Source organism: Aquarana catesbeiana, linkage group LG04, assembly GCF_042186555.1.
Source record: "Aquarana catesbeiana isolate 2022-GZ linkage group LG04, ASM4218655v1, whole genome shotgun sequence".
NCBI classification, from domain to species: domain Eukaryota; kingdom Metazoa; phylum Chordata; class Amphibia; order Anura; family Ranidae; genus Aquarana; species Aquarana catesbeiana.
The window spans coordinates 611,966,658-611,978,396 of record NC_133327.1 but is presented as its reverse complement, the minus strand read 5'-3'; the positions used below and the strand labels follow the sequence as shown (position 1 = coordinate 611,978,396).

The 11,739-nt window shown below is 43.7% G+C and overlaps 1 protein-coding gene across 3 annotated transcripts in view; it reads left to right on the top strand.

Annotated features, from left to right (window-relative positions):
- LOC141140774 (serine palmitoyltransferase 3-like) overlaps window positions 1-11,739 on the top strand; it is a 129,147-nt gene that overhangs the window by 759 nt on the left and 116,649 nt on the right. The window contains exon 2 of one of the 3 annotated variants that reach the window (XM_073628263.1): window positions 4,187-4,587. The exons of the other annotated variants lie outside the window; for them this stretch is intronic. Coding sequence (XP_073484364.1) covers window positions 4,507-4,587 — 81 coding nt within the window. The 5' untranslated portion in view covers window positions 4,187-4,506. The remainder of the gene's footprint in view (window positions 1-4,186; window positions 4,588-11,739) is intronic. 3 annotated transcript variants of the gene reach the window in all.

Below are 11,739 nucleotides of genomic sequence, written 5' to 3'. Positions count from 1 at the left end.
ACAATTTGTTATCCAGAACTAGGGATGAGCCTCGAGTTCGAGTCGAACTCATGTTCAACTCGAACATCGGCTGTTCGCAAGTTTGCCGAACAGCGAACAATTTGGGGTGTTTGCGGCAAATTCGAATGCCGCAGAACACCCTTTTAAAGTCTATGGGAGAAATCAAAAGTGCTCATTTTAAAGGCTTATATTCATGGTATTGTCATAAAAAGTGTCTGGGGACCTGGGTCCTGCCCCAGGGGACATGGATCAATGCAAAAAAAAGTTTTAAAAACGGCCGTTTTTTCGGGAGCAGTGATTTTAATAATGATTAAAGTGAAACAATAAAAGTGTAATATCCCTTTAAATTTCGTACCTGGGGGGTGTCTATAGTATGCCTGTAAAGGGGCGCATGTTTCCCGTATTTAGAACAGTCTGACAGCAAAATGACATTTCAAAGGAAAAAAAATCATTTAAACTACTCGCGGCTATTAATGAATTGCCGGTCCGACAATACACATAAAAGTTCATTGATAAAAACGGCATGGGAGTTCCCCACAGGGGAACCCCGAACCAAAAAAAAAAAAATGATGTGGGGGATATGGATATTAAGGGGAACCCCAGCCAAAATTAAAAAAAAAAAAAAAAAAAAAAGGCGTGGGGTCCCCCTCAAAATCTATACCAGACCCTTCAGGTCTGGTATGGATATTAAGGGGAACCCCGCGCCAACATTAAAAAAAAAAAACGGCTGGGGTCCCCCCAAAAATCCATACCAGACCCTTATCCGAGCACGCAACCTGGCAGGCCGCAGGAAAAGAGGAGGGGATGAGAGAGCGCCCCCCCCCTCCTGAACCGTACCAGGCCACATGCCCTCAACATTGGGAGGGTGCTTTGGGGTAGCCCCCCAAAACACCTTGTCCCCATGTTGATGAGGACAAGGGCCTCATTCCCACAACCCTGGCCGGTGGTTGTGGGGGTCTGCGGTCGGGGGGCTTATCAGAATCTGGAAGACCCCTTTAACAAGGGGAACCCCAGATCCCGGCCCTCCCCCCTGTGTGAAATGGTAAGGGTTTACAAAACTACCCCTACCATTTCACTAAAAACCTGTCAAAAATGTTAAAAATGACAAGAGACAGTTTTTGACAATTCCTTTATTTAAATGCTTCTTCTTTCTTCTATCTTCTATCTTCCTTCGGTTTCTTCCTCCATCTTCTTCTTCTGATTCTTCCTCCGGTGTTCTCGTCCGGCACCTTCCTCCACGGCGTTGGCGTCTTCTTCCCTTCTTCTCCTCCGGCCGCTCCGCATCCATGATGGCATGGAGGGAGGCTCCCGCTCTTCTCTTCATCTTCTTGTCTTCATCTTCTTGTTTTCATCTTCTTTTCGGGCCGCTCCACTTCCATGATGGCATGGAGGGAGGCTCCCGCTGTGTGACGCTTCTCCTCTTCTGACGGTTCTTAAATAACAGGGGGCGGGGCCACGCCCTGCCCCCCTCTGACGCACGGTGACTTGACGGGACTTCCCTGTGGCATTCCCCTTGAAAGTTTTTTTTTTTAATTTTGGCCGGGGTTCCCCTTAATATCCATACCAGACCTGAAGGGCCTGGTATGGAATTTAGGGGGACCCCCCATGTCATTTTTTTTTTACATTTTGGTTCGGGGTTCCCCTGTGGGAATTCCCATGCCATTTTTATCAATGAACTTCTATGTGTATTGTCGGACTGGCAATGCATTAATAGCCGCGTGTAGTTTTAAATTACTTTTTTTCCTTTGAAATGTAATTTTGCTGTCAGACTGTTCTAAACACTGGAAACATGCGCCCCTTTACAGGCATACTATAGACACCCCCCAAGTACGAAATTTAAAGGGATATTACACTTTTATTGTTTCACTTTAAGCATTATTAAAATCACTGCTCCCGAAAAACGGCCGTTTTTAAAACTTTTTTTTGCATTGATCCATGTCCCCTGGGGCAGGACCCATTTCCCCAAACACTTTTTATGACAATAACTTGCATATAAGCCTTTAAAATTAGCACTTTTGGTTATTCATGTTCGTGTCCCATAGACTTTAACGGTGTTCGCGTGTTCAAACAAATTTTTTGCCTGTTCGCATGTTCTGGTGCGAAGCGAACAGGGGGGTGTTCGGCTCATCCCTATCCAGAACACAGAGGTAAGCATTTTTTATGCACATGTAATCAGTGTTAGGCAAGATTTATGAAGTTATTCTATATTTGGTGCTGAAGGTGAACTTACGCTTTAACCGATTGCCAACAAGCCGCCATCATTATACTGTGGCAGGTCGGCTCGTTCCCGCGAATCGCCGCAGCTGTACGTCGGTCCCTTTAACGGCTATAGCAGGTGCGGGCGCTAGCGTGCCCACTGCAGGGCAGGGGAGCTGATTCGCATGGCCGTCGGCCACCCACGATCGCTCCACATAGAGCCAGCACGGGGATCTATCAATGTAAACAAACAGATCCCTGTTCTGACAGGAGAGTACAGTGAGATCGTCTGTTCCTAGTGATTAGGAACAGCGATCGCTCTGTACTCCCAGTCAGTCCCCTCCCCCCACAGTTAGAAACCCCTCCCAGGGAACACATTTAACCCCTTGATCGCCCCTAGTGTTAACCCCTTCCCTGCCAGTGTCATTTATACAGTAATCAGTGCATTTTTATAGCACTGATCGCTGTATAAATGTCACTGGTCTCAAAAAAGTATCCAATCTGTCCACCGCAATGTTGCAGTCCTGCTAAAAAACACTGATCACCGCCATTACTAGTAAAAAAAAAATTAAAAATGCCATAAATCTATCTATCCCTTATTTTGTAGATGCTATCATTTTTGCGCAAACCAATAGGGGTGCAACGGATCAAAAAACTCACGGTTCGGATCGTTCCTCGGATCAGGAGTCACGGTTCGGATCATTTTCGGATCAACAAAAAAAAATCTCCCCACTGTAATATCCACGTCATCTCCCCCACTCTAATATCCACAATCTCCCCCACTGTAATAATATATTAGCAGGGTATGGCAGAGTATTGCAGGGTATTGGCAGAGTATTACAAGGTATTGGCAGAGTATGGCAGAGTATTGGCGGGTATTGGCAGAGTATTGCAGGGTATGGCAGGGTATTGGCAGAGTATTGGCAGGGTATTGCAGAGTATTTCAGAGTATTGGCAGGGTATTGCAGAGTATTTGCAGGGTATTGCAGAGTATTGCAGTGTATGGTAGAGTATTGGCAGGGTATTGCAGAGTATTGCAGAGTATGGCAGGGTATTGCAGGGTATGGCTGGGTATTTCAGGGTATGGCAGAGTATTGCAGAGTATTGGCAGGGTATTGCAGGGTATTGCAGGGTATGGCTGGATATTTCAGGGTATGGCAGAGTATTGGCAGGGTATGGCATAGTATAGCCGAGTATTGCAGAGTATGGCAGGGTATTGCCACTGCTGCCACCCGATCTCTCCCCTCCTCTGTACAGATCAGTACACAGAGGGGAGAGAGGAACTGGCGTCATGTATGCCGGTTTGTTTACAAGTGATCGCTCCGTCAAATGCTCTGAAGCTAGGCCGAAGCCGCGACCTTTCCTAAGGCCGAGGCAGCGGCGCGCTCCGCAGAGCGCATGTGTGCAGATCCAAACAGGCTGAAGCGTTCGGATCACGGATCAGTGACGATCCGTTGCACCCCTACAAACCAATCAATATACGCTTATTGCGATTTTTTTTTTTTTCACCAAAAATATGTAGAAGAATACATATTGGCCTAAACTAAGGAAGACATTTTTTTGGGGATATTTATTATAGCAAAAAGTCAAAAATATTGCTTTCTTTTCAAAGTTTTAGTTTTTTTTTTGTTTATAGCGCAAAAAATAAAAAACACAGAGGTGATCGAATACCACCAAAAAGAAAGCTCTATTTGTCGGAAAAAAAGGATGTCAATTTTGTTTGGGTACAGCGTCGTATGGCCGCGAAATTGTCAGTTAAAGCGATGCAGTGCCGTATTGCAAAAAATTGCCTGGTCATTAAGGGGGAAAATCTTCCGGGGCTGAAGTGGTTAAATACTCCTAACTACAAGTTGCTTAAGTAATAAAGGTCATCTTTATACTTGGCAAGTGTGTCCTTTAACTGCCTCATTTCTTGTGACTAAATCCACTACAATCATCTCTTATCACACTGTCAAAAGCTTAACAGCTTTAACCGCCTGCTGTATTACAGAATGCCTAGCTAGTGCCCGTCCCATTGATGATTCCAGAGTTCTGTTTCCTGATGTCTGGGCTACAGGCCAGGTAACTATTTCTAAATAGCAGTGCCAGGCACAGCATAGGACATAGCTGCAGAATCCACTCTGATTGGCACCACGTTGAAGTTACCACTTCATTATTCTGGACAGTTGCTGCAGACACTGTTGATGCAATTCTCGACCATCAACATTTTGCTGTAAGAAGGCCAACAGTATATGACATTTAAAAAGACTGTCCCTCTTGTTCTATGGCGGGTATTTGAAAACAACGTTGGGCACTTCAAGGACCAAAAGGATGACGGAAATCCTAATACAAACAAAATCTTCTAATTCGTTTACCATCAGTACCATGACGGATGAGAAGAACATCATTAAGGTAGGAGGCACAGACTAAAGTCTATAAAGATTGTTTTCCTCTCCACCTAGACATATTCTTTGTACAGGGGAATGTCATAGATTTTTTTGTCCAGATTTCAGACCATAGAATCTAATAGGGTTGATTTACTAAAAGAAAATGTTAGTGAATACCATGAAGTTATTTTATTTTTAATCAAGTGTAGGGGACTTACAAAACTGGGATTTTTTTTCTTGCTCATGATTGGTTCATAAACATAGGCACAGATTTACTTTACTGACTAAGCCTCAGTTCACACTGATCTGTGCGCGTCTTTCACACCACATTTAAATCTCACTGCCTTTGTGATCTGCAGCAGGTGTCAGTGCAATGTTAACGACACCCTGAATGCAGGTTGCAAACGCAGTGTGTTTGCCTTCATTGGATTGCATGGTACAAAATGTCCATGCGATCCATTTGAGTGCATTTCTAAAATTGGTGCATGCACATCTTTGGTACGATGTGGTGTGATTTGAGCCCATTCAAACTGAATGGGCTCAAATTGCATCACACTGAATAGCATGTGAGTTGCACAGGAATGCAACTTCGAGAGCAACTTCTCCCAACCATCCAAGAACAGTTTGGTGATGAACAATGCCTTTTCCAGCATGATGGAGCACCTTGCCATAAGGCAAAAGTGATAACAAAGTGGCTTGGGGAACAAAACATCAAATGGCCAGGAAACGCCCCAAACCTTAATCCCATTGAGACCTTTTGGTCTCGAAGCAGGTGAACAAAAAAAAGCCCACAAATTTTGACAAACTCCAAGCATTGATTATGAAAGAATGGGCTGCCATCAGTCAGGATGTCTCCCAGAAGTTGATTTACAGCATGCCAGAGTGAATTGCTGAGGTCTTGAAAAAGAAGTGTCAACACTGAAAATATTGACTCTGCATAAACGTATTATAATTGTCAATAAAAGCCTTTGACACTTATGAAATGCTTGTAATTATACTTCAGTATACCATAGTAACATCTGACAAAAGGATCTAAAAACACTGAAGCAGCAGACTTTGTGAAAATGAATATTTGGGTCATTCTCAAAACTTTTGGCCATGCCTGTAGGCTAAGTGAACATTTACTAAGGTATCTAAAGCCAAAACTTTTTTTATCATTTAGGATGGAATATGGAATGGTTAAAAGCAATCAAGTTATTTAGGCCATCTATGTTTATACTTCCTGTCCTATAAACACAACAGGAAGTGAGAGGAAGGTAGGCATATACACATAATAGCGGGTAGAGTCAGCACAAAAAACAGCTGGGTCCACAGGGACCTCAATAGGACAACATGTTAGGCAGAAAAAAAAAACAACTAATAATGGGCTTATGGGCCAGTAAGGGGACCAGGCAAGGAGTAGAAGGGAATCTGAGCAAAAAGCGAAAAGGAGGAGAAGAAAGGGAATATAAAAAAGAAGGGAGAAGGAAACCTAACTGGACTGCTGAGCATTGGGCTACATAGAAACGTGTGTACTTCATCAATGCATTCATTAGCTTGCCAAAAAAGCGAGCTAAAGAGTGTATAGCGCAAAAGCAATAATAAGGGTGTCCGAGGAAGAGTGTCCAAGTCTCAAGTGCAGAGGGGAAGCCGAGGGAGGAGGGCCCCCACACCAGCTAGCTCCAGGGAAATCATTGGGGGAGCAAATTTTTCCATTCATCAGAGGCAGTTTGCCATTCTTTCTGTGCAAAAGTGAAACAAATTAGGAGAGCTTCTGTTCAGATAATACGTTAATACTACAGTATTAAATCATAAACTTTGTGAAAAGATTTTATTTTGTACTTTACAATGTAGTTATTGTTAAAACACATTGATTCAATTAAAGTTGGTAACAACTCACTTAGGATAGCTCGGCAGAGAAAACCCATCCTGGTAAATGCAGAGTTAACAGCCTTCCTCCTCCCTTTTCCTCTATGCTGAGCCGGGGGCAGGCAGAGCGAGCCAGACCAATCACCCCAAAATCTTTTGCTCACTATGCCGTGTCTCTCACACTTCATGACATAGAAAATGGAACAGATTGCTTCTTATTAACAAAGGGTCTTGCTAATCCTTTGATAATTAGGAGCAGGGTCTGCTCCTTTTTACTCCATTTAGAAGAGTGGAGCAGGCTTTATGCTTGCGCCAATCTTTGTTAATTCCCCCAATGTATTTAATTCACAGCAATGTACACATTCAAAGTGTTAAAGTACCCCTGTCAGGGGGTCAGCATAAAGAAGGCACTAACCTGTAAAAGAAATGGCATTATACATACCTACCTTTTGGCATGTTTTCTAAAACTTCACATTGCTGCCCTTCGGCCCGTTTGCTAAAGCTTCTGCTCTCTATGCAGTGTCTTTCACACTGCACAACATAGAAAACAGAGCAGATCACCCCTAATAATAAAGGGGCTTGCTAACCCTTTGTTAATTAGGAGCAGTATCTGCTCCTTTTTTTCTCCATTTAGAAGAGTGAAGCAGACTTTATGTATTTATTTCACAGGAAATGTAAACATTGAAAGTGTTAAAGTGTAGTCAGAGACTCAATGAAATAAAAAAGGCACTAACTTGTGAAAAAAGAGGTGTAATACATACCTTCCCTTCAGGCCATTTGATGAATCTTCACTCTGTAGCAGAGCTCTTTGCATTGATCCGATTCATTAGAAGGGGTATTTATTACGTTTAAAATATGGATCAGGGTAAAAGTCCAGAAGTTAGGAAGCCCCATCAAAGGTTTAATACAGTGCCCTTAAATATTTAGTTAAACCCTATATTGGTAGAAATGTGTGAAAATGCAAGCCTTCTAGTTTAAATCTATAAAACTTTTTAAAAATCTTGCAGAAAATGTAAAGTCTACTCAGATCAGATGTGGTGACAACTATGCCCTATCTACGGAGAATGTAGCAAATATAAATGATCAGCAATATTGCACCAATATTATGTGTTAACACTACTTATAGGAAGGCTGTACTCAACACTTATGTAGCTGGGTACCCAGCAGGACCGGGAGGAGCACCATGACCCCTTTGTGAGTGTGCAACTGAAGACTTCCTGCCTGTGCTACTGACAGGGTGGGCTGTTTGTAATCCTTCACCTGCTCCTTCAACCCAAGGGCCCCACCTCTCAGCCAAAGTGTCTGCAGCAGCTTAACAAGACCTGATAATGCAGCCGTACGGGACCATGGGAACTGTAGTACATGGGGAGTGCTGTATTGTGGATGTGGATCTTCTGCGCAAAAAAAATAAAAGGCTCACACAGTGCTTTATCCTTTTAAAAATCCACTTTATTAAAAGACCACAATAAGACCAGAATAACACATAACACATGCTATAGTGGACCATTCCGTCAGTGCACTGCCATAAAAGTGCTTTAAAATAAATAGGGTAAAACTTTGGCATCACCTCACCAAACATTCCAGGTTGCACAATGAGGTCATTAGACTCTGCCCTGTAGCGTTTCGTCACTGCCCATGTGACTTCTGCAAGGGTAAACAGTGGTGCACTTGATTATTGACCCTTTAAATCTGCATGTAGAGGTTGGTTTTAGGGGTTATTCAGCAAATGGGCAGTCTCCTGTTTTACTGAACTGCTAACAGTGGGCAGTAAGCATAGCCGCAACTGCTCACCAGTCCTGGCACTTACTGAACCTTGTCCTGGACACCTGTCTGTTTCTTCACCTCCAAAACTCGATCCTTGGTGGCTCAGTCCTTGCAATCTGGTCTTCAAAGCTCAGTCTCAGTACACACCTCCAGGACAACCACTGCCTTGCTAAAGAAGCTGAGGGTAAAGGTGATGGACTGGCAAAGCAAGTCTCCAGACCTAAACCCTATTGAGCATCTGTAAGGCATCCTCAAACGGAAGGTAGAGGAGCGCAAGGTCTCTAACATCCACCAGCTCCATGATGTTGTCATAGAGGAGTGGAAAAAGACTCCAGTGGCAACCTGTGAAGCTCTGGTGAACTCCATGCCCAAGAGGGTTAAGGCAGTGCTGGAAAATAATGGTGGCCACACAAATTATTGACACTTTGGGCCCAATTCAGACATTTTCACTTAGGGGTGTCCTTCTTTTGTTGCCAGCGGTTTAGATATTAATGGCTGTGTGTCGAGTTATTTTGAGGGGACGGCAAATTTACACTGTTATACAAGCTATACACTCACTACTTTACATTGTAGCAAAGTGTCATTTCTTTAGTGTTGTCACGTGAAAAGATAGAATAAAATATTTACAAAAATGTGAGGGGTGTACTCACTTTTGTGAGATACTGTATAAGTATATAGTATTCACCTTTGCTGGTCTCCTGACAGCTACATAAAAGGTTATGTAGGGAGGGGAGGGGCTGAGGAACTGTGCCAACACATATACAAATGTGAAATACATGTGAGTGTTGAGGATCCTAAAGGAATAATTCCCCAGTAATTCAGGTATATTAAGGGGATTTCTGCCCTCGGGAGGAGTACATCAGTGCGATGAGGAGAGTGGTGGGGAAGGCACATTGCGGTCACCATGTTTTTTTACAAGCCATCGGATCTGTTGGCTGCAAATGAATGTGTCTCCCACGTCCTGTTTACAGCTTTGTACAGAAGCGAGATATTTTGGAGCTCAGGCATTTTTAGCATGTCTGAATAAGCAGTGTGTGCTGAGCTTTGGAGGTGACACTGAGCTCTATTGTGCTGCAACCTTCAACAGTCGCCTCGTCTTCCTCACCAAGCACAGAAACTTCCAGTCTCTGTACTGCCACTGCCAGAACCGCACAGGACAATTAACGCCCAACTGTGGTTAACAGCAACTTCAGCAAAGTCCACAGTTAGGAAGAACTTGCTTTTCTAGTGGGTGTTTGTGACTTGCCTTTTCTGGAAATGTCAGAACATGACTTTATAAATACATCAAAACAGCCTGGGTGCATCAAGCTTTTCTTTTAAAGTTGAACTCCGGGCAGACACATACAAAAATGCCAATCAATGCAGCCATGGGTTAAAAAAAAAAAAAAAAAATTAAGTATTTAACATTTTGTGCAAGTCCCTGGATCTGTCCAGGTATCAGCCTTTTGTAATCCTTTGCACTGCATTACTGGGAGGAGGTGCTCTGCTGCATGCACATGTGCTGATAGGGAACGTTCATACAGGAAGAGAGAGCAAATGAACATATTAGTGTACTGCTGCTCTTTCATTGCCCAATCATAGGTGGAGGTGACCTAGCTGTATTATATGATACTCATGTGGATGAGATAAACATCAAATGCAATAATGGCACCACCCCTCTGTAACATACTTATATGTCTCAGTACCCTGATCCTCACAGGCTTGATTCCCAGGACTCTGGTGCTCAGGCTGTCACTGGAGTCTATAGGCACACAGACAGAGTCAAAGAGATGTGTTCCGCTCTGGTCCCCAGCAGAAAGAGAGCTTTCTCTCCCCTGAAAGCCTGGAAAAGCTCTCTTTTCTCCTCCCCTGTTTGTTGGGATTTCTGGGTATTAATGTTTGCCGTTGCAAAAACACCCATATTGTATGAATCCTGGGAGTGGTATGAAAATGGTGCCTATACCCTAAATCATAAGAGGAGATGCTTCCAAAATTGCCATACAAAAACACCACAAAGGAATATGCACCTACAAAGTGGAAAGTGTAGTTTATTAGACATACATATATCAAAACCTTTGCCACATATATACTATTTTAATATATGTGTAGCACCACCCCCGAAGGAGCCACTTGGTAAATTTGGGTTCTCTGATCTCTGCCTCACCCCCAAAAATGACCTCAGCCCCTCTGGCACACCTGGTTAAATTAAAGAGGAGTTCCACCCAGGGGGGCTGTCAAAAAAAAAAAAATTAAAAGTCAGCAGCTACAAATACTGCAGCTGCTGACTTTTAATTGGACACTTACCTGTCCCTGGGTCCAGCGATGCGGGGGATCGAAGCCCCGCTCGTCCCCCCCCCTTCGCTCGTCGGCGCCGGCATTTCAACTGTGGGCGTCAGGCTGTGGCTTCACAGCCTGGCACCCACTGCGCATGCGCGAGCGGCGCCGCGCGCTGTGATTGGCCGCTCAATCACCTGGGACCTGTAATGGGTCCCAGATGATTGACAGGAGGGAGGGAGCAGAGCGGAGCCCTTCCTGTGCCTGGGGGGAAGTGATGTCACCAGCCCAGGCAGAGGAACAGGCAGACTACGAGGGACCACCTAGCAACAGGCATTTAGAGGTAAGTAAAAAAAAAAAAATATCCAAATGTTTTTTTGTTTTTTTTTTAAGAATTTTTCCAGGTATTTTTGTTTTTTGGGTGGAACCCCACTTTAAATTACTGCAAACACATTTAAAGACACATGTGGAAAATACTGTTATCCTGGCTGTAGATTATCACCAAAAACAGACACACACCTGGTAGTGATAAACAAATTGAATATATTATCACGGTTTAAAGCATATGGAAGCTTACAACACTATTAAACCTTTCTGCAAAGAATACATTAGAAAAGACAACCTTCAATACTTAGCAACTGTAAACTTAGAAAAAGGCAGTAATCTATATGCCCATAACACAGACGCTGAGAGGGAGGAGAGAAGATCTATCAACTTCTCAGATCCTTCTGGGCCACAAAACCATTGAAAGTAACAATACAAAATAAAGAAATGGGTTAACAGGTACAGTAAGCACGGTTCTGTAATGTTACAGGTCCTGAGTTGAATGGTACTTGTGTCTTCTGCTAGCAAACGTTGGGGCCCTTTGTAAAGAGAGTAGGTTTAATCAATCAAAAGTGAGACAGTAATCCTCTAGGAAATCCCATTAGGTAGTGGTTTGTAAGAAAAGAATGGCTAAAAGTGGCAGCTTCAAACAAGCATCCTCTGACAGTAGAAAGGGGAATATGTGTCTGTATGCAGTGTCTGTACTGTACTAAGAAAGATGTTGGGTTTACACCCACTCACCAATCCTCTGCGTGATGGCACAACGGAAGTCCCAAATGGTGGTTCAGGCTACTGGCAATGTTGTAAGGTACTTGATCACCTCCTCCTGTAGGCCGATCAGGATGGCTGGTAGTTGAACTGGCAGGGTGATGGGACAATGACCAATAGGGCACCTGGATGGGTCTACTGATCCCCAAAGCGGCGTGTGGGTTGTCTCTGCTAGGCTAGATGGCGCTGAGTTGCTGAGCAGGGTCCCTGGGCTGAACGG